The sequence below is a fragment of the Acipenser ruthenus genome, chromosome 24, assembly GCF_902713425.1.
Source record: "Acipenser ruthenus chromosome 24, fAciRut3.2 maternal haplotype, whole genome shotgun sequence".
In the NCBI taxonomy this organism is placed as follows: Eukaryota; Metazoa; Chordata; class Actinopteri; order Acipenseriformes; family Acipenseridae; genus Acipenser; species Acipenser ruthenus.
Window position 1 is genome coordinate 13753756 of NC_081212.1, and position 22523 is coordinate 13776278.

At 42.4% G+C, this 22523-nt stretch overlaps 1 protein-coding gene across 4 annotated transcripts in view; it reads right to left on the reverse strand.

Moving 5' to 3' along the window:
• Nucleotides 1-298: 298 nt before the first annotated feature.
• Nucleotides 299-22523, reverse strand: part of LOC117429372 (AT-rich interactive domain-containing protein 3B-like) — a 66167-nt gene continuing 43942 nt past the window's right edge. For 2 of the 4 annotated variants that reach the window (XM_058998399.1, XM_058998396.1), the window contains 5 exons: nucleotides 12883-13066; nucleotides 7816-8048; nucleotides 7154-7405; nucleotides 5689-5778; nucleotides 299-5202 (listed from right to left, as the gene is read on the reverse strand). In XM_058998399.1, the coding sequence (XP_058854382.1) occupies nucleotides 5066-5202; nucleotides 5689-5778; nucleotides 7154-7405; nucleotides 7816-8048; nucleotides 12883-13066 (896 nt within the window). In that variant the 3' untranslated portion in view covers nucleotides 299-5065. Of the gene's footprint in view, nucleotides 5203-5688; nucleotides 5779-7153; nucleotides 7409-7815; nucleotides 8049-12882; nucleotides 13067-22523 lie in introns of all 4 variants that reach the window. The other 2 variants (XM_058998398.1, XM_058998395.1) reach the window with 1 other exon arrangement.

The window sequence follows — 22523 nt, forward strand, 5'->3', positions numbered from 1 at the left end:
ACCGGGCATGATCACATAAGATTGGAGCAAAAGAACCCGGAACCACTCTGAATGCCAGGAAGCACCATAAACAGTAAGGGAACGAAAAACAAAAGCAATTCATTAATGACATGCTACTTACATTTATACCAGTTGACCACTGACCTCTAGTGGTCAGTCACCCGCATCACAACTACAAAACAATGGTGTTGGGTGGGTGGTCATTAACAGTCATGTACACCAGTACCATGTGAGTTGTTAGCTTTTAAAAATATGAAAATAACAAACACACACAGAAAATAAGCATACAAGATCCGGGTAGAAATAAAAGGTAAAACTTTATAATGAAATACATATTGTAACCCCTGAGTACCACAGCCTTGTATTTCCAATGCGAACAAAACTGAATGTGTAATATCAATTCTTCAGGAGAAAAAAGTGCTCCTCTTTTAAATACACTTTACAATTATATCACAAACCAGATTCACAAGCATTCACAACGTTATTCTCCAAGAACGTGGTTTAAGAGAAGAAAAAAAAAAAAGAACGAACAAGCACAAAACCCACAAACAAAAAAGGAGCATCACACCATTGTGTTTTATGGCTTTAGAGGTATATCTTTAAAAAACAAATCAAATCACTGGTGCACCCTTAATATATTATTCATGAATTAACAATGCTCTTCAATCAGATTTCAAAAAGAGAGGGGGTGGGTGATAAAGTGGGTATGTACAATATATTAAAATATTTCAGTTTGACCTGGACAGATACAGCTAGTACACTATGAACAGATTCATAGCTGTCAATGCAATAATACATCTGATGAACAGATTCATAGCTGTCAATGCAATAGCACATCCGATGAACAGATTCATAGCTGTCAATGCAATAGTACATCTGATGATAGGTGACAAACCGATTTTTAGAGGTTTTAAAAATTATGGAGGAGAAAATCAAATCTAATTTAAAAATAAAACACCCACGCAATACCTACAAACCAGGCCTTTAGCTCCCTTTACACAAAGAAACCAAAATAGAAAATTAAAAGGACATCAGTTATTTCTTTCTGTTGTGCTCAGTTTTGCACTCGACAAATTGTGCAACATCTTTTCTCTTTAAAAAGCACAACATCATGATACACTATCACATTTAAGCACACATAAGGTAAACGACATTAAAAGAATGCAGAGATACAAAATAGTAAATAGTCGGCCCGACTGAAGTGTCTTCGTTCTCCCTGAGCCTCTCCAAGTCATTTCATTGGCCTCCTTGCTTCCCTGAGACTGCAATGCCAAGGTGTGTGGTGGTCGAGGTGCTGGGATCCTGTGTGCTGCTTTATACCTTCACAAAGGGAGTCCTGAGTAAGTGTCCCTGCTGTGCCAGGGGTTTGAATCCTAACTCTTAGTGAATTAGTGTTGGGGGGGGAGAGGTCCTGTAACGTCCCCACTGTATTAGTGAAAAAGGCGAGTCCATCAGATCAGTCGCATCTTTATTGGAGCTGTGCAAAACTAGAAACTGCTTCATATCAGATACCATCTACATGCAGTTATACATCAGATCAGAGATCATCTACACACAGGAATAAAGATTTGATAGTGATGTGGTCCTTGGTTGTTTATTCCTGCTTTGTGTTGCATCCAGTACCCACCTCAGTGAGCCATTTTCAGATGAACCCCCATTAGAGCTCAATGGAGACAGGTTTTTATCCTCACTGGAGCCGACGGACCCCAATTCAAACCAGTTTGATCTGTCTGCTGCAGATTTCCAATCAAACCGCTCCCAGCAGCAGATAGAAATGTAGCATAAATATCCCTTAACTAAATAAATAATGGTCTGAACTGAAAAAGATAAAGCCCACCCCCTCCCCAATGTGACTTTCTGAATTAGCTCTATCCAGCGATTGAAGCCTTCCTAATTATGCATGGTTATATGTACTGGATATGGTAATAGTAGGCAACTTATTTACAAGAATTGGTAGCCTTGAATGATTCAATATATTTTAAAGCCAAATCGCTTAAATGCAGAAAACAAAAAACAACCACCTTTCGTAGAGCTATAAAAAGTGACAGTGGTATACGGCTATGGACAAAGGGTTTGCATCACTCTACAGAATGAACTAATCATTTACTTCATAAAGTCAAATGAAACCTGCTGAATAATGTTATGTTAACATATTGAATTACATACCGCTTTGTAGTCTTCTATATACCTGGCAAAAATTTAAAAATGTGACATTTCGAAATCTAACATGAAATACTGTACTACTATTATGGCTTCCGGTAGACTTTTGCAAAATCATTGTGTTTTCTTTGATTACATAATGTTAAATGTTTAAATGTTTCTTTTTTTAATATTTTTTGGGGTTTTGTTTCAGTTGTCTCAATTCTAAAATTCTAGGTGATGCAAAACTTTTGGCCCTAGCTGTAAAGTTTTCTAGCCATGATTTGATACTTGTTAAAGAGATGTAGTTTTTATTAACAGCCTTGTGATTTAAGGTATATTTGTAAAGTGCTGCCTACATTATACTTTTATTGTTAATGTTTAACCTTTAACTCTCTGTGCTAACGATGGCGTCCATTTAGAAGAACCCGAGTACGTAGCTGGGACCGGTACCTTGTGAGGTTCTGTCCTTCAGGGCTGAGGCCGGTACCTTGTGAGGTTCTGTCCTTCAGGGCTGGGGCCGGTAACTTGTGAGGTTCTGTCCTCTAGGGCTGGGACCGGTACAATGTGAGGTTCTGTCCTTCAGGGCTGGGGCCGGTAACTTGTGAGGTTCTGTCCTTCAGGGCTGGGGCCGGTACCTTATGAGGTTCTGTCCTCTAGGGCTGGGACCGGTTCTTTGTGAGGTTCTGTCCTTCAGGGCTGGGACCGGTACCTTGTGAGGTTCTGACCTTCAGGACTGGGGCCGGTTCTTTGTGAGGTTCTGTCCTTCAGGGCTGGGGCCGGTAACTTGTGAGGTTCTGTCCTCTAGGGCTGGGACTGGTTCTTTGTGAGGTTCTGTCCTCTAGGACTGAGACTGGTACCTTGTGAGGTTCTGTCCTTCAGGACTGGGTCCGGTTCTTTGTGAGGTTCTGTCCTTCAGTGTTTTTGGTCATCACCTCAATTAAAGGCCTCCTGACCACATTCTCTTTCAGGACCCTTGAAGGCACTGAGCACCCCCGACCCCCTCAGCTGAGCTGCTGACCAACACTGTCAAATGAAGCCACACAAGGTCCTGCTTTCTTGCGGACATTGAGGTATTTTGTTTACATGGAGATCCCATATCTTTGGTACTTAGCTGTGCAAGACCAAGCCATTCGCAAGCAGACTGGCAGAGTTGCATCTATAATACTGTCAACTGTGACACTGCATACAACACCCCCACATCTTAAAATGTTACACAATCCATCAAAGGAGCTTCCAGCAGTTCTGCTATTATGAAAACAACTGCCAATGTGAGGCTATACTGAAGTCTGAATGATTCTTAGCAAAGCCGGTTCCCAAGAGCTCCCACTTGAAGTGTGGGGCGGGTCATCATTTTTTTTTTTGTCGTCTTTGGTTTTCAATAAACATCAACAAGTACATTACAAATTCAACAAGCATTCGAAATAACGTCAAACTGATCAGATGAGGTATATAGAAAGATAGGAAGAAAAATAGAATTTAACCACAAAATCAGAGAGATATACTTGAATAGCACAAAGTAATATTTTTATAACCCAATATTTAAAAAAATGTTAATGTACCAGCATATTCCTGAGACAACCCTTTCTGGTAAAGCAGAAAAAGGGAAACAGTTTAATTTGAACTGTAGCTGCACGCTGATTTTCAGTTTTAAAAAGCTCCCTGCTCCCCTAAAAAGCACCTTAACCATACTAATAAACGTGCTTGATCCACAAATATATCAGTCTGGTTACTAGATTTACGAGGCTAGCTTACCACGCTGAGCATAAAGTGGTGCCTGTATGATATGATACGAGACCGACAGCATGCTGCACTGTGAATCTGAAGACCAGGGTCTCCTCACTCATGCAAGCCTGTATGATACGATACGAGACTGACAGCACGCTGCACTGTGAACCCGAAGACCAGTGTCTCCTCACTCATGCAAGCCTGTATGATACGATACGAGACTGACAGCACGCTGCACTGTGAATCCGAAGACCAGGGTCTCCTCACTCATGCAAGCCTGTATGATACGATACGAGACTGACAGCACGCTGCACTGTGAATCCGAAGACCAGGGTCTCCTCACTCATGCAAGCCTGTATGATACGATACGAGACTGACAGCATGCTGCACTGTGAACCCGAAGACCAGGGTCTCCTCACTCATGCAAGCCTGTATGATACGATACGAGACTGACAGCACGCTGCACTGTGAACCCGAAGACCAGGGTCTCCTCACTCATGCAAGCCTGTATGATACGATACGAGACTGACAGCACGCTGCACTGTGAACCCGAAGACCAGGGTCTCCTCACTCATGCAAGCCTGTATGATACGATACGAGACTGACAGCACGCTGCACTGTGAATCTGAAGACCAGGGTCTCCTCACTCATGGCATGGGTGTTCTGATTAAGGTGCATTTTGGGTTCTCTTCAAAATCAGAGGAGTTGCATTTGATGCAGCATTGGTTTTAGGACCTGAATTCAACTCCTATGCTTTTCAAAGAGTTGCGTCGGCTCTTGCAGGGCTGGCTGAGCGTTGGAAACGAGAGGCTGCTAATGAGGCTGGGTCTGGGATATGCAGCCCCTGCTCTCCTCCAGTTTAAAAAGCACTCGTAATACTGAGAACACATTCGGTAAACAGTCATTGTAAACTACAGCCCTTTGAGGTATCAGCATTGCAAAATGATTGAGGTATGTGATATAGAAAAACAACAATACAAAATCTTCAAGTTCAATTCGCCATCTTTTGGCTGTGCATCTATGAAGACAGACAGGTCAGACGAGTTGATGAGGTAATAGTTGTGAAAGTCTGTAAATCCCTGCCATGGTTAATATAATATATATTTCTATATACGAACTGCCAACAAGTCCTTGTGTCCCCCCTCCCCTCCCTCTCTCAACCTTTCCACACTAACACCGCCCATGCAAGGTGTGGCCTCTAGGGGGAGCCGCTGGTGGAGGGTTCTGCAGAGCTGGGTGCCTTGGAGGAGGTGGGACTGTGAGAGGAGGAGAGGATCCCGAAACCGCCACTCGGACCTGGGGCTGCTGCTGCCGGCTTCTGAGCGAACAAGACACCTGGAGACAGAGAAAGGACCAGCAAGTGGAAAATCAGGGAATACTGAAAACAAAACTGCAATGACAACCATTTCTACAAAAAAAAATTCAATGCCCTCAATGATGAAACAGTTCATTAATGCAATATACCACAATGCAATATGTTATGCATGTACACAATATAGATAATAAAAAAGTCAAATTGCAATAATGAACTCCTAGTACTGTCAACTTTCATTTCACTTATTTTCATACACAGTAAATACAACCTGACGTTTCAAATATTTTGTGTGGTTTTTTTTTGCTTTAAATCCATATTAAGGTATTGGGGAACTCCGGTCAAGTCATCACTGCTCATTGCCCCCATGTTGTCTCTTTATTAAAAGGGTCTAACAGATTTCAACAGGAACCAACTGAAAAGCAGCCAGAGGAGCTGGGTGAGGAGAGGGGTCCCCCTGTAGCCCTCCGAGTCATCACCTCAGCCCTGTCAGCTTCAGTAAGTCTTACCGGAATAGACAGTGCCATTAACCTCCACGGACATGCTGATGCTGTGCGTGCCGCTCGCTGAAATGCTCAATGCCATGTCCTGCTTGTCTTCTGTAGGGAGAGATGGAACATTATTATTATTATTATTTATTTATTAGCAGACGCCCTTATCCAGGGCGACTTACAATCAAAAGCAAATACATTTCAAGTATCACAGTACAAGTAATAATACAATTAAGAGCAAGATAAATACAATGACTTTGGTTCAAGCAAGTACAAGTGTGACAAAATATAATTCAATGATATGATTCAATGGTAAGTGTCAGTGATAGTTACATCAGGATATGATTAAATACAAAATACTACAGATTAAACACTTGGCAGATTACAGTACTCTGACGTACAGGATTAAATGCAGTAAAATAGGGGGCAGATAAGAGCAAGTAAAGCGCATTTAAGGAAGGGTGATAAGTGTCCCAGGCGAAGAACAGAGGAGTTCTACAGGTGCTTTCTGAAGAGGTGAGTCTTGAGGAGGCGCCGGAATGTGGTCAGAGACTGGGCAGTCCTGACATCTGGGCGAGGTGTGGAGGTTGCTCCACGCCAGATTACCTGGTAAGTGCGGTTGGAGAGGTAAGAGGAGAACCAGGCCAGAGCAGTTCCAGAGATTCCCAGGTCAGCAAGAGAGGATAGTAGGATAGAGTGATCGACAGTGTCAAGGATCAACACTGTCGATCACTGTTTCAGCCAATCAGAGTGCTGAATTAGATAGTAGGATTGACAGTGTCGAGGAACATGAGTGCGAGGATCGTTTCCTAACACCAGTGACTAGGTAATGTTCAGCTGCATGGGTGTGTGTGTGTGTAAGTAGTTTTAGTAAAAGTTATATACATTGTTTGACAAAAGTTACAACTAGAATTCGTTATTAATAACTTGCAAGACATTACGATGAGTGTTTTGTAGTGATGGAAAGAAATGAGTACACACGCACTAAAACCTGACATTTTTTGCTTCAGGCAGATAAATGTGTCATGTAATGAAGAGCCCACTGAATTTATAAAAAGGGACATAACAAAGTTTGTATTGATTTGAATATGCCATGACTGTCTGCTACAGCCATTGCTATCATCTTGTCCAGGCAATATGGGCTGGGTTACACTCTATACTAACACCCTAAATCATTCTCCTGGAATTCACTAGATAAGCTCATTCAAACTGACCAGAGTTCCATAACCACAGCTGTGTTCATTTGTCCAATTTTATGTTTTTTTTGAGCATTCCAACATTGAGTGTTTACACAGCTGGACAAATTAATCACAAAATATAAAAGTTCCCTGTTTATGTATACTGTTTCAGCCAATCAGAGTGCTGAATTAGATGAGGACTCATGTAAAACAAACATGTTAGAAACTTCAGGGGTTACAATATACACATCCAAGGGGAGCCCCCTCATCATATTGAGTCTAACTGCAGGGTTATTTATCCTCACCGCGGTTGTTGATTCTGATGTTCATTGGCATCTGCGTTGCCATGGCGAGGAGGTTCTGCTGGAAGGCATGCTGGATGAACCGCTGCTGCTCCTCTGCTACCCGTGCCATCTTCCTCTCCGGGGGCTCGCCCGTCTCAAGCTTCTCCCGCAGCTGCTCGAGCGTGGCGGCCCGGGCCAAGCCTGACATCTGCTGGTTGCCCAGAGCCATGGCCATGGGGAGGCGGCTCGACAGCAGCGTGGCTGACATCCCGTCTTCTGGGGAGAGAGAGCGTGCGTTAAACCAGCTCGGCGCCCAGGCTTCAGGTCAGGCTACAGCTGGTCAAAGTGCAGCAGGTGAAACACACAACAATGATAAACTTACTCCAGAGTAAATCTACTGTATTTAGGATAAACACACAGTGGCATTTCCTTCCCCTAAACACTGACGTACAGTACTGTACAAGGTTTGTATGCTTATTATTTTAGTTCACACCGTCTCTAAATAACATCCTGCATGTGACAATCTGGAAGACACTAGTGAAAAGTTCCTCCATTTCAAATGCATTGTTGACATTAAATAGTGGAGTGATATTCAGCAGCTCCAGTTCAATCAGGCCCTGTGTTCAGCAGCTCTGACAGAACAGCACTGCGCTGAACGTCTGAAGCGACCCTCGGGGCGGTACCTTTCTTCATGGGCTGGCCGGGGGAGAGGTGCAGCCCGTTGTTTGGGAGGTGCATTTTGGGGGGAGACAGGATGTGCGGGGCCCCGGAGGGGGTTGGGGAGTAGCCGAAGAGAGTGGAGGTGTAGCTCGGCCGCCGGCCTTCCCGTCTGTTGCTGTCGATGGCAGCCTGGAGCTCCACCGGAGAGCTGAGGCCTTTCTTCTCACACTCGTAGGGGTAGAGGTACTTCATATACCTGCAGAGGAGGGAGAGTCACACCCAGCACTGAGCTCAGCATATACTGCAGAGGAGGGAGAGTCACACACACACACACACACACACACACACACACACAAACACTGAGCTCAGCACTTCATATACTGAGCTCAGCACTTCATATACCCAGTCACCAGGTGATAATACAGCTCTGTGTATCCCTCAGGTATGGACACCTCCACTATACCCAGTCACAAGGGGATAATACAGCTCTGTGTATCCCTCAGGTATGGACACCTCCACTATACCCAGTCACCAGGGGATAATACAGCTCTGTGTATCCCTCAGGTATGGACACCTCCACTATACCCAGTCACAAGGGGATAATACAGCTCTGTGTATCCCTCAGGTATGGACACCTCCACTATACCCAGTCACCAGGGGATAATACAGCTCTGTGTATCCCTCAGGTATGGACCCCTCCACTATACCCAGTGACCAGGGGATAATACAGCTCTGTGTATCCCTCAGGTATGGACACCTCCACTATACCCAGTCACCAGGGGATAATACAGCTCTGTGTATCGCTCAGGTATGGACCCCTCCACTATACCCAGTCACCAGGGGATAATACAGCTCTGCGTGTCCCTCAGGTATGGACCCCTCCACTATACCCAGTCACCAGGGGATAATACAGCTCTGAGTATCCCTCAGGTATGGACACCTCCACTATACCCAGTCACCAGGGGATAATACAGCTCTGCGTGTCCCTCAGGTATGGACCCCTCCACTATACCCAGTCACCAGGGGATAATACAGCTCTGTGTATCGCTCTGGGATCTTCGTGGTTGTAGTCATCATAATAATTCCACAGATATGACCCTTTTTGCACTTCCATCAGTTACAGAAGTCTCCAATGTGTATTTTCACTTTAAAACATGGTCCTTGGTACTACACTTCTCAGGCAATAGGGGACGCTAGTAGAAAAGGAGAAGCCATACTAATGGGGGATTTCAAGTTCCCCCATATAAAATGGGAAAACCCGGTGGGGAGCACGACGGACGAAATTGAAATGGTGGAAATGACAAATGACTGCTTCCTAACGCAATTTGTCAAGGCACCGACTAGAGGGGAGGCATGCATTGATTTAGTCTTTTCAAATAACGAAGACAGAATAACTAAAACAGATGTCAGAGAGCCATTGGCAAACTCAGACCACAACATGGTCTCATTTGAAGTGATTTTTAAACCCAAAAAGTAATGACTAAAGCTAAGGTTTACAATTTTAGAAAAGCAAACTATGAAGGTATGAAACAGAGACTAACAGAAGTAGATTGGAGTAAAATAGAGAAAACATCCACAGAAAAAGGATAGCTGTTTTTTTTTTAAATGTAGTACTAGAGGCGCAAAACAATTACATCCCAAAAATAGACAAAATCTAAATCTAAAACTAAATGGACAAAATGGTTTAATAGATCAATTAAAAAAAATATTCAGCAAAAAAGGCACTTTACAGAGTGTTTAAAAGGGACCAAAACCAAAGTACACAGAAAGAGTACTTGGAACTGCAAACACAAGTCAAAAAGGAAGTTAGAAAGGCCAAGAGAGAGATAGAAATCAATATTGCTAAGGGGGCTAAAACCAATTCCAAAATGTTTTCCCAATATTATAACAGCAAGAGAACATTCAAGGAGGAGGTTAAATGTCTAAAAGAGACACAAATGGCAAAATCATAGACGAAGAGAAAAAAAAATAGCAAATATATTAAATGGTTACTTTTCACAGGTTTTTACAAAGGAGGACACGGACAACATGCTCCACATGTCGACCTGTTCCTATCCAATTTTAAATAACTTTAGCATAACAGAGGCAGAAGTGTTAAAGGGACTAGGAGCTAAAATAAACAAATCCCCTGGGCCGGATGAGATCCTCCCAATAGTACTCAAAGAAATGAAAGAAGTTATTTACAAACCGCTAACCAAGATCATGCAACAGTCTTTTGACACAGGGGTTGTACCGACAAACTGAAAAATTGCAAACGTAATATCAATCCACTAAAAGGGTGACAAAACCGAACCAGGTAATTACAGAACAATAAGTCTGACTTCTATTATCTATGTAAACTTATGGAAACTATAAAAAGATACAAAATGGAAAATTACCTATATGTTTTACAATATCCTGGGAGACAGTCAGCATGGTTTTAGGAAAGGGAGATAGTGTCTAACTAACCCGCTTGATTTTTTTGAGGATGCAACATCGACAATGGATAATTGCAAAGCATATGACATGGTTTATTTAGATTTCCAGAAAGCTTTTGACAAAGTTCTGCATAAAAGATTAATTCTCAAACTGAACGCAGTAGGGATTCAAGGAAATGCATGCACATGGATTAGGGAGTGGTTAACATGTAGAAAACAGAAAGTACCGATTAGAGGAGAAACCTCAAAATGGAGCGAGGTAACCAGTGGTGTACCACAGGGATCAATATTAGGTCCTCTGCTATTCCTAATCTACATTAATGATTTAGATTCTGGTATAGTAAGCAAACTTGTTAAATTTGCAGACGACACAAAAATAGGAGGAGTGGCAAACACTGTTGAGTAGCAAAGGTCATTCAAAATGATCTAGACAGCATTCAGAATTGGGCAGACACATGGCAAATGACATTTAATAGAGAAAAGTGTAAAGTCCTGCACGCAGGCAATAAAAATGTGCATTATAAATATCATATGGGAGATACTGAAATTGAAGAAGGAATCTATGAAAAAGACCTAAGAATTTATGTTGACTCAGAAATGTCTTCATCTAGACAATGTGGGGAAGCTACAAAAAAGGCCAACAAGATGCTTGGATATATTGTGAGAAGTGTTGCATTTAAATCAAGGGAAGTAATGTTAAAACTTCACAATGCATTAGCTGAGTTCGGTTCTGGTCACCTCGTTACAAAAAGGATATTGGTGCTCTAGAAAGAGTGCAAAGAAGAGCAACCAGAATTATCCCGGGTTTAAAACAGGCATGTCGTATGCAGACAGGCTAAAATAATTGAATCTATTCAGTCTTGAACAAGAACACTACATGGTGATCTGATTCAAGCATTCAAAATTCTAAAAGGTATAGACAATGTCAACCCAGGGGACTTTTTTGACCTGAAAAAAGAAACAAGGACCAGGGGTCACAAATGGAGATTAGATAAAGGGGCATTCAGAACAGAAAATAGGAGGCACTTTTTTACACAGAGAATTGTGAGGGTATGGAACCAACTCCCCAGTAATGTTGTTGAAGCCGACACCCTGGGATCCTTCAAGAAGCTGTTTGATGAGATTCTGGGATCAATAAGCTACTAACAACCAAATGAGCAAGATGGGCTGAATGGCCTCCTCTCATTTGTAAACTTTCTTATGTTCTTATGTTCTAAGACTTGAAGACAATGTCCCCTTCCAGTTATCAAGGAGGTGCAGCACTACCTGAAATCAGGGCTTGCAAACAGATTTTTTTAACCAAGTCATGTTCCAGATATCACGTTTCAAAAGAGGACTACATGTTTACTATAAAATGTGTTTATTTCAGGACTACTCATTGAGAGCTCTGTGATGAATGGAAGAGCCCGGGACTTATGGAATGATTCTGGGAGCTCCATAGCCTCTTGGAATCTTGCTTCTGCAGTGAAATCCCTTCCTGGGATGGAGAACGGGCGACACACAGGGACGCGTTTGCTTCTCTCCCAGCACTAGCTCTGTTTTTATAGCACTGCAAGCTGCTCCTTCGGATGCTGGTAGATAAAGACATTACACTAAAGCAGCATAGTAAACCAGGCAGCTATCGTTTGCATTTAAATGGAGTGTCTGTCTGGCATCTCATTGTAAAGGTGGTTTTGGGGAACAAGCAGAAGCGAGCCTCACAATAGGTTACACTGGGGTCAGACGGGAAAATACAATACTATTGCCTTCACAACAGGAAGAGAACTACTCTGGACAATTGGGTTAAAAAACAGGATTACCACCCACCTAATAACACTGAAAGGATAGGCAGTCTGGAATTCCAATAAGGAAAACACAATCAATATGGACAACCTCCACCCATTCAATATGTATCGATGTGAATTCAGAACTCATGAACGTTGCTCAAGGTCAATGGTGCTGCCTGCAGGAAGTAATTTTATTCATTTGTTTACAGTTTTGTTTGGTTTCCCAGGAGACAAAACAGATCTTAAATTGGCTATTTAGTTCAGAGAGGGCCAGAAAGCAAAGAGGAAGCTTGTGTGTCTACTACCTTAATAGAAACAAAACTGGCTAGCCTACCAGGTCTGGTTTCTGTTGTGGAAGATTAGTGGTAAAAATTCCCTCAGGAATCACATATTAGAGTCATATTAAACAAGACTGTGGGACACTAGCTATAATAAATATATTTTAAACACAATCATACTGCAAAAGAAGTCTATAAATGACTACTATGTATTAAGTAAAATTATTTCATGGTTAATTTCTGTTAACTTGTCACAACTGAATATGATGTAGTTCTGGGTCAGTGTGTCTGAGCTATAAAAACCCCTGTAATTTCAAGAATGACCCAATAATACAAGGTAGCTGCTACAGAAAGAGGAGTATAAATATGTTAATTTTGTTATATGAGATCTCATGCAGTTTGGGTACTGTCTGCTCTAACTGCCAAATGATTTCTGTTATAATAAGAGGCACACCAGGTAATAACTCCTTATAAATGGCAAAAAGGAAGATTGTACTCATGAACTACTGTATAACCTTTACAACCGTGATCTATGCTCCGTTCCACATCCATACAATGAACAACAAGGTGAACTCTAACAGTGATTTGACATGCGTGACTCTGATCATGTGAATAATGGCTTGTCGTACTGTGTCCGGAGAGTGAAGGCAGCGCTGGTTATTGAAGTGGGCAGGTTAAGTCCCTTGGTGATCTCCCTCCAGATCTTCTTGTTGATCACCTCCACCAGTCCTCCCTTCTCCGTCACCAGCTTGTAGAGCGTGTACAAGTCCAGGACCTGCTTCGCCATGATGGGAATTCTGTTCACCGGAGTGCCTGCAGAGCGAGCAGAGCAGAGCAGGGGGTGAGCACAAGCATGAGGGCATTCATCCACACCAAGAGCGAGCACAGCACAGCACAGCAGAGCACAAGCATGAGGGCATTCATCCACACCAAGAGCATGCTCAGCACAGCACAGCAGAGCAGAGCACAAGCATGAGGGCATTCATCCACACCAAGAGCAAGCACAGCACAGCAGAGCACAAGCATGAGGGTATTCATCCACACCAAGAGCATGCTCAGCACAGCACAGCACAGCACAAGCATGAGGGCATTCATCCACACCAAGAGAGAGCACAGCACAGCACAGCACAAGCATGAGGGCATTCATCCACAACAAGAACGAGCACAGCACAGCACAGCACAAGCATGAGGGCATTCATCCACACCAAGAGAGAGCACAGCACAGCACAGCAGAGCACAAGCATGGGGGTATTCATCCACACCAAGAGCGAGCACAGCACAGCACAGCAGGGCAGAGCACAAGCATGAGGGTATTCATCCACACCAAGAGCGAACACAGCACAGCAGGGCAGAGCACAAGCATGAGGGTATTCATCCACACCAAGAGCGAACACAGCACAGCAGAGCAGAGCACAAGCATGAGGGTATTCATCCACACCAAGAGCAAGCACAGCACAGCAGAGTAGAAGCTTGAGGGCATTCATCCACACCAAGAGCGAGCACAGCACAGCACAAGCATGTGGGCATTCATCCACACCAAGAGTGAGCACAGCACAGCACAGCTCAAGCATGAGGGAATTCATCCACACCAAGAGCGAGCACAGCACAGCACAGCAGAGCAGGGCAGAGCACAAGCATGAGGGCATTCATCCACACCAACAAGAGACCGAGTTGAGAGCAAACTGAATTACTTCATTTTAAATTTAGCATCCTATCGATAAGTTTTATCGACGCCTTAAATCAGAACAGGTTTTGATTTAGTGGTGCTTCTAATATCTCCTTTTAGGAAAATGTGTGTCATCTATATTTTTCTGTTTTTCTGACAGAATGTGACAGAATGTGAAATCTAAATGCCAGGCCCCTTTATTGAAGACAAGTGCTTTCTAATGGAGTATTGGATATCAATTGTACATTAAATAATCAGTTCAACAGAAGAGGTCAGTCCACTTTTATTGACCTGTGTATTAAGCAGGATGGTGGTGGAAGAATTAGTCAATGCCCCAATTGATTGCCAGCTTGATGTGCAATCACTTCTGATAAAGATAAGAGAAGCGGCATCGTGGATTGCTCATTCATTTCAGTCCAGTAGAGGGGATAAAGGCAGAATGAAGATTGTATCAAACCTTTACTGTATGGATAAGGGGTTAGAGTCCATTTCTTTAGCATATAGGCTTCCAAAATCACCAGAAAATGTATATATGAAGTCTGTGAATGAATTTTGAAAACAGCATACAAGACTATTAGCCCCACACTGTTCACACACGTCCGATTTTGACAAACATATTGGAGCCCCATGAATCCAACACCAGCCATGTCTCTCAACAGGACAGCTCTGGCTTTACCACAGTGCTGCTATCTGGACAGCTCTGGCTTTACCACAGTGCTGCTATCTGGGCCTAGTGAGCCACTGCTAATTTGCAACTGAAATGACACGCTGGTGCTGACTGGATGCCATAACGAGATGGTCAGCACAGACTGGCAATGAAACACAAGGTGCCACTGCCTATTCATCCAAATAATAGGACCACTGCGACCGTAATGGATAATAGAGCTAGACTGTAGCTAATTGGCTACTGAAAACTGAAAGCAGCCAATAGACACTGGCTTCAGATATATGAAAACTGGCTGACTGGCTGCCTTCTCTGACCACTTTCACAATCTGTCACCTGTCAGGGCAGATTACTGTGATCTGGCACATCATGATTAATGACTGCCGAGGTCAGAGGTCACTATTCCTTGGGGAGGGGCCTCAGGCCTAGCGGACAAACCCCCTCATGATCCTTTTTAATTTTTATTTACAGAGCTCTCCCAGCTAACTGCATTTCCTACAGAGATCCAGACTGCAAGAGCTGGCCCTCTCACACTGCGATACAGGCAGTGAAGCTCACTGGAGGTCTGGGTCTACAAGCTTCACAACTCAATCTTCAATACACAAAGCAAGGCACATTTTAACCTCTTAAACAGCTTTAACAAATAAAACCATAAAAAAAGGAAAGACGAGTAACGTCATTCCTCCCCTGTTCGGCATGCTGTAACTCAGCCTCCGTCTCTGTAAAAATAAGGTCATTACATCTGACCTCTGACCTATTTTTAGACTAAAACAGCTGCCCACATTAAAGGCCTTTAATAATGGATGGCAGTCCTTGAGGCCACAGCAGTAAATTAAATATCGCTGATTCTACATCACTGGGATTCTTTAAATAATTGAGAACGACAGCACTCCTCCCAGGCACGGGCACAGCACATTAAGGATACAGGAAATGAATAACTTTGCATTGAATTTGGATCTGCAGAGTCAGGGGATGCTGTTTCAAACAGATGCTTTTCTTAGGGGGGGGGGGGGTTGATGTATAAAAATAATACCCAATGAAAACACACCCTGAGGTTTACCCTTTAAATCAAAATACTGTAGTGAGCAAGAGGTTCTTAAAGTGCAACAACTTAACCAAAACAGACTCGTACCTTTTTATACAAGTGTTTATCTGTTTGGACAGTCGCCAAGAGCACCCAAAAACTTTAATTCCATGATTCATTTGTATAAATAGCAACAAGCTTGCATGCAACCGTAACACCCCATCCTACTAAAACAATACAGGTCTTCCAGGAACACCGAAGCGTGTTCCATTAGACAGCAAGAGCAGCCTGCAAACCACAACACTGCCCCTTTGAATGGAACCCAAGCTGCTGTCATTAGTAGGGTTTAAGTAGCCCTTGACGAATGCTTCTCTCTCTAATCCAAACAGCCTACATTTTACAGCAGCGCTGTTGCAGATTGGGAGCCAGAGGGTTTATTGGAAGCAGATATCATGAGAATTCAAATAAACACCCCATAGAAATCCCATCATATCTTGGCTGTACACTTTCATGTGCACCAGGCCTGACACTGAAGACATTTTAATAACGTGGACAGCAGCTTATTTACAAGAAGATTGTGTCAAGCACGTTCCTCAAAATACAGGACATTTTTAAATATTCTGTATTTACATGCTCTATTAAAACGCCTGATGGGAGTAAAATAGAATTGCTGCTCAAGACTTAATGGAAGGAAAGAGGTGCGTACAAGCAAGGATATCTGCCTGGATGAAAACAATCTATCAAAATTGATCTGTTACAACAAAAACTACAACTCCTGAATGGATTGTTGTTGCGCACTGTTGAGATGGTCAAGCATTTCAATAAAGCTGGTCCACAGAGACACCACACTGGGCTTGCAATTCCTCTCAGTGTCCATTAGCGGGATACATATCTGATGCACAGCCATCAATTCTCTTGATATTGGAAGCTGCATTAAGTTGAGTTATCAAGAACCGTGGTAATTTCACAACAGAGAACAGCAACAGAAGGAAAAAAACTAACAACTGACATGTGGTTACAGCAGCACAGGATTTCTAAAAATTGTCAATAGTCTTTTTAAAACTGTTATTTTCAGATAAATGGGATAAGTTTAGCAAAGCCCCACTCTGGCCCCCAGCATATGTATACAATAGGGTTAAATGAAGAAGTCATTGTTATGAATATACTTTTAGTTTTGTTTTTTTTTATATAGGAGATATCTTCCCCAGCGAGCACTGAGAAAGTGTTCTATACAATGTACTGGCGAGAGTCTAGGTGGACACTGGATTACTTGTGCTATATTACACTGGCTTACTGCAATAATGGCTCTACTACAACAAAAATAAGTACTCTGCAGTGCTTTCCTCAAAGAATTGGTACTGCACTTGTGCTGTGTAATCCTGGCTTCTCTCAAAGGGGAGCTGGCGTCTCTCAAAGGGGAGCTGGCGTCTCTCAAAGGGGAGCTGGCGTCTCTCAAAGGGGAGCTGGCGTCTCTCAAAGGGGAGCTGGCGTCTCTCAAAGGGGAGCTGGCGTCTCTCAGGTGACAGTTTTTGTTATTAAGCCAGCTCCCCTTTGAGAGAAGCCAGCTCCCCTTTGAGAGAAGCCAGCTCCCCTTTGAGAGAAGCCAGCTCCCCTTTGAGAGAAGCCAGCTCCCCTTTGAGAGAAGCCAGCTCCCCTTTGAGAGAAGCCAGCTCCCCTTTGAGAGAAGCCAGCTCCCTTTGAGAGAAGCCAGCTCCCTTTGAGAGAAGCCAGGATTACACAGCACAAGTGCAGTACCAATTATTTGAGGAAAGCACTGCAGAGTACTTATTTTTGTTGTAGTAGAGGCATTATTGCAGTCTATTAAAAAAAAGGCTTGTAATGTTAATGTTGAGTAGCCAGTCCCAATGATGATGTCACCAGCAGGCAGCGGTGCACCGGGCTCAGAGCAGAGTCTGTGCACAGGAAAGAGCTGAGCTGGCAGGCCTGCCACACTGCACAACGACAGAAAGCAAACTGCTCCCTGTTCAATGCTACTAAACTATACTGCAAACACATGAGTCAGCAGATTGCTCTCTGTTAAGTACAGCCAAAAAGCAGAGTCATCAATAAGAGCAGGGCCTGGACCCCACAAAAAACACTGGATTCACATGTGCTGACTGCCATGTATATTTGGTACAGTAGATCCTAATCTGACCAACAAGGCATCCAATCTGAAAAATATGCACTGACATTTAATAACACTCACGCAATACAATAAAAAGTACAAGCTAAGGGACTGGTGGGTTAATTCACTTGCATCCAATTGCCGCCTATTACTGAGGGAGTTTGGTTTTGATTGCATGTAAAGGGAGTTGGGTGGTCTCAACTTTGTCCACAGAACATAGTTAGGCACTGTTGCTGTACAGCCTCTGCTAATGAGAGGCAGGACTGAACTGAGGCAAGGCAAGGGGTGCTGAAAGATACGAGGGGGGAGCTCATCTGCCAGTGAAGATTAGAATCAAAATAAACACATGCATAAGTAGACACCAGAGCAGGTATTACACAGGTACTAGAGCAACAGCAAGCACTGCACAAACGAATGCATGGGTAGAAATAAGTAGAGACACCAGAGCAGGTATTACACAGGTACTAGAACAGCAAGCACTGCACAAACAAATGCATGGGTTTTAAATTTCATCAAAAAAGTGTAATTGCAGGAGACTAACTCTTCTATCTAGAAGAAGTTTGCTAATTGGCTTGTCTTTCTGCATCAGTTAATTATGTGAGGAAGCAGCTCTGTTCTCTCTTGTCACATACTGAACTCTCTCTCGTCAGTTCAGTATGTGAAGCAGCTCTGCTCTCTCTCGTCAGTTCAGTATGTGAAGCAGCTCTGTTCTCTCTCGTCAGTTCAGTAGGTGAAGCAGCTCTGTGCTCTCTCGAGTCACTCAGGGTATGAACTAAACAAGTAGCAGACGACAGACCGAAAGCAAAGGAGTTTAGCGGAATGCACTCTCGTCTCTGCAGACTGAGCCATCCAGCTCTATTTGCTGTATGCATGAACAGACAGGATGAAATCAAACAAGCAGCACAGTATTGCACACCTGTAGAAATTGAGACACGTACAGCATAAGCTGTACTAGGATGTCAAGCTATAAAACAAAGGGGACATGCCTATTGTTGGTGGTATATACAGTAGTGAAATAAATATGCACCCAAAACGTATTATTCAAGCCTAAACTATATTTAATTCCACTCTGTAATCTGCATCATTCCTACATCCTACACCTTCAGTTAAAGGATCTCCAAGCTGTGTATTTTATTTGAAGAGTTCACATTTGGAAGACTACCCAGAGTAGTTTAACACATGCGACAAACTCAACTTTATTTCAATATTTTACTCTCAAACTTCCAGCTTCAGTTTTCACTTTTAAGGTTTTTTTTTTTTTTTTTTACAAAAGGTTAAATGTTAGGGTACGTAGGCTGTAGTTTTACATGTCTGCTAGTATGAGCATCAGCACTGAAAATCAACCGCACAGAAACCTCATTTGTGCAGAACGCTTGCTCGAGAGACGCAGAAAATAACCACGAAAAAAAGCTGAAAGAATGAATTGGGACTACATATCAAAAGACCACTTTAACCATTAGGTAATGAAGATGCTAAATTCTGAACTGTCTACGAAACACTTTGCAGCAGTTTCATTCTTACTGTCCTTAAGAGTTGACTGTGCATATTGCTGGATGCTCTCAGTATGGACACATGAGCGTTCGCCAAAAAGTTTGACTACTTGCCCTATTTTGTAATAGTTTCACCTGTAAACCACACTATTTCTTATGAAACAAGGAATGAGACTCAGAAGAGGGAATCAATTGTTTAAAATATCATGAACTGCACACACTCAGCATTCACTTGCCATCACTAACACAGTTGCTCTGTACTCACAAGTGTCAACCACAACTCCTTGCTGGTTTGCAAATCCTTACTAAAAGCCAATATTTAAGAAGTATTGTTGTAAATAAAGGTTTATGACTTCATAACCGGTACTTCTAACTTAGGCAGATCTTTCCAATTACAGCAACCAGAAAAAGTGCACAAAATATAAAGTACGTTGTGGTATGAATATAAAATCAGTGCCCATACGTTCAACGCTCATCCTGGAAGAGAATAAATAACTGATTAAAAACAGGTTGATACTTCATTCTGCATTGATAACACGGATGAGAATGTAGGTATGGAGGAGAATAAATTAAGTTTGGGAGTAGTGGTGTATCTAACAGTCAAACCACCGCTATGCAAAACTTAAACTGTAAAACTGCCGCAGTACTAAAGGAACACTAAAAACAGACAGCTGGACAAATATGTAAAGAGCACTGGAGAGAATTCCTGCTGTCAATGTCAAAAGAGCCAAGTTAAAACACACAGTACTGGATGTTCACGAACTGACAAGCAAGCAACTCTGAACACTTCTTTCAAAAATGGGCCACTTTACACGAGTGCTATCTCTCACAGGAATCGGCAATGCGCGTGCATGTTGGCTGCAAAAACTTGTGAAACTGGCCCAGAAAACAGACAGTATTTAAACGGGAAAGTCCCATTTTCATGTGAGATTCCAGGAAATGCTCATGAAATCAACGGCCACTTACACACGTAAACACGAGTTTCTCGTGAAAATGTTAGCTTGTTCAAGTCCTTTCCTGAAGCTGCCATAAAAGTCACATGGGAATACATAAGTTACCATGGTCCAAAGATGGCAGCAGGGACATTAATGTATCTTGTATTTCCCTTATCAGATTGATGTTGCAGATAATCCCACTTTTTTCTCTGTCTTCCCTAAAAATGTGCATAATGCTAATCATGCATGTATCTAAATGTGTTTGTAAAGTATTACAGATTGTATTTACCGTGTTTCTGTTTAAAACGATTAATAAAAATGTTTTATAAACTGCATCATGGGCTTGTGAATTCAGGTGGTTACATCTACTGTACAGTACTTCAGAATACACTTGCAAATAGCTTTCCAAACACCTGTCAAAACGTCTTTATTGTAAAATACTGCTAAGTACTATGTTTAAATGTGAATAAAACTACACTCCCATGCAATTTCTCCTAGTTACGTCTGAGAAAAACCTGTGTTCATCTTCCACTTACGTCCACTGGAGCGATGAAGAGGCACGGGTGTTAATATCCATAAGGGAAGAGGATATGATGAGGCAGCTTGATACAATGCACAACACAAACATTGTTTAACCGACTCAAAATAAAATGTGATGTAGAATTTTTGTGACTTCTCTTTGGAAACAACAATACTACTCAAAATAAAGATAGCCGTGCATCTCTAATAGCAGGACCCTCTTCATATCGCTGTTGTGCAATTCTTGCTGGCGGCTGAGGTAGCTGTTTCTCCTCTTGCCTGAACACCCCCTTACGGTCCTGGCACAGATCATGCAGGATACAGCAGGCTGTAATAATTTTGGGAACAAGCTTGTGGTTCACTTCAGTATGCTTCAGTAGTATCCACCACCTCCCTTTCAATAACCCAAACGCCTGTTCAACCACCACTCGGATTTGGCCCAGTTTATTATTAATAAATATATACCCTCTCCCCACCCCCCACACACACACACAGATGATGTGTGAAAAGCAGTGTGGGCAAAAACACTAAAACAAAAGTATAAAAAAGCAGACACTATCCATCAGCAAATCAGATCTTTAATAACGATTTCCGTCACACACGATGTGACGTGGATTCTCTCTCATGCAAACAGTATTTCAGGGACTTTCACGGTCAACAGCACGAGAATCTAAGTGGGCCGTCAGCATGGCTAATTTAAATCTGACCCCCCTCCCCCTCTCCTTCATTTGCATAGCGATCGAGGAAAAGTAGGCATTCCGAGGAAAATGGAAGGCTTTACATGTAAAACGCAAAAAAAGTACCAGGTCCACGTTTATTCGGCGAGTCATACATGTCTCGAGAAACAGAAAACACTCGTGGAAATCGGCCCAATGACTGCTCAGTCCCTGACCACCTTCCGGCGCCTCCTCAAGAGACACTTGTTCAGACAGCATCGTAAACCTCACAATTCTAGACTATACTGGATTATACGGCACCCAATTGTACCAGTACTTGCATCAGCTTGTACTTGCACTGAACTGCTCTTATTTGAAATCATTCTCATCCATTTATCATTCTTACTACGTGCTCTTCCTGGACTTCACTCGTATAAGTAAATATTTAAAAAGTTAACTGCTCTTAGTCGAACTCGCTCTTAAATGGAATTATTTACTGGATTCAGTTTTTTTCTTAGTTGAATTTGCTCTTATTTGCTACTGATTTTATTGTACTTTATAACTGTAATGTGATATTCTGTAATGTGATAATTTGTACTGTGCTTGCAGGGCGGCACACATGGGTAACAGCTGCCTAATTGGGTTTGGTATAATTGCATTGGCAGTGTTACTAAAGAAGTGAAAGTCTCTATATAAAACAGAGAGATAAGAGCTGTAACCTCCACAGCCGACATCGATATCCATCTTCCTTTAATAAGAGCTTCATTTAACTACAACATCATAACGTGATGACTAACTTCCTGACAAGGCCTCCTTGTTTTAAACCTTTATTTAGGAAAGCAGCTGTTCCAGTTCATTTCACCCTGATTATCAGTCACAATATAAGGTTGGTTTTGTCATGTATTGGGAATCGGGCCTGGTAAATTAAATTGAACTCATAACGCTGCTTTTTTTAATTTTATTTAGTATAGCAGAGTTTACTGTAACTTATCAACATGAATTGCACCTCAAAGTCTAGGAAATTTAAAGCAACAATCCCCTTTGAGTGACATTTAAAACATCCACATCTACAAATCTGAACTGCCCAACCAACCAAACACAAACAAACATAATCACTAAAGAAACGTTTGGTTTACTACAAAGTTGAATAAACCGTATGAAATCCACTCAGGCATCGCTTTAGCAGTTCTC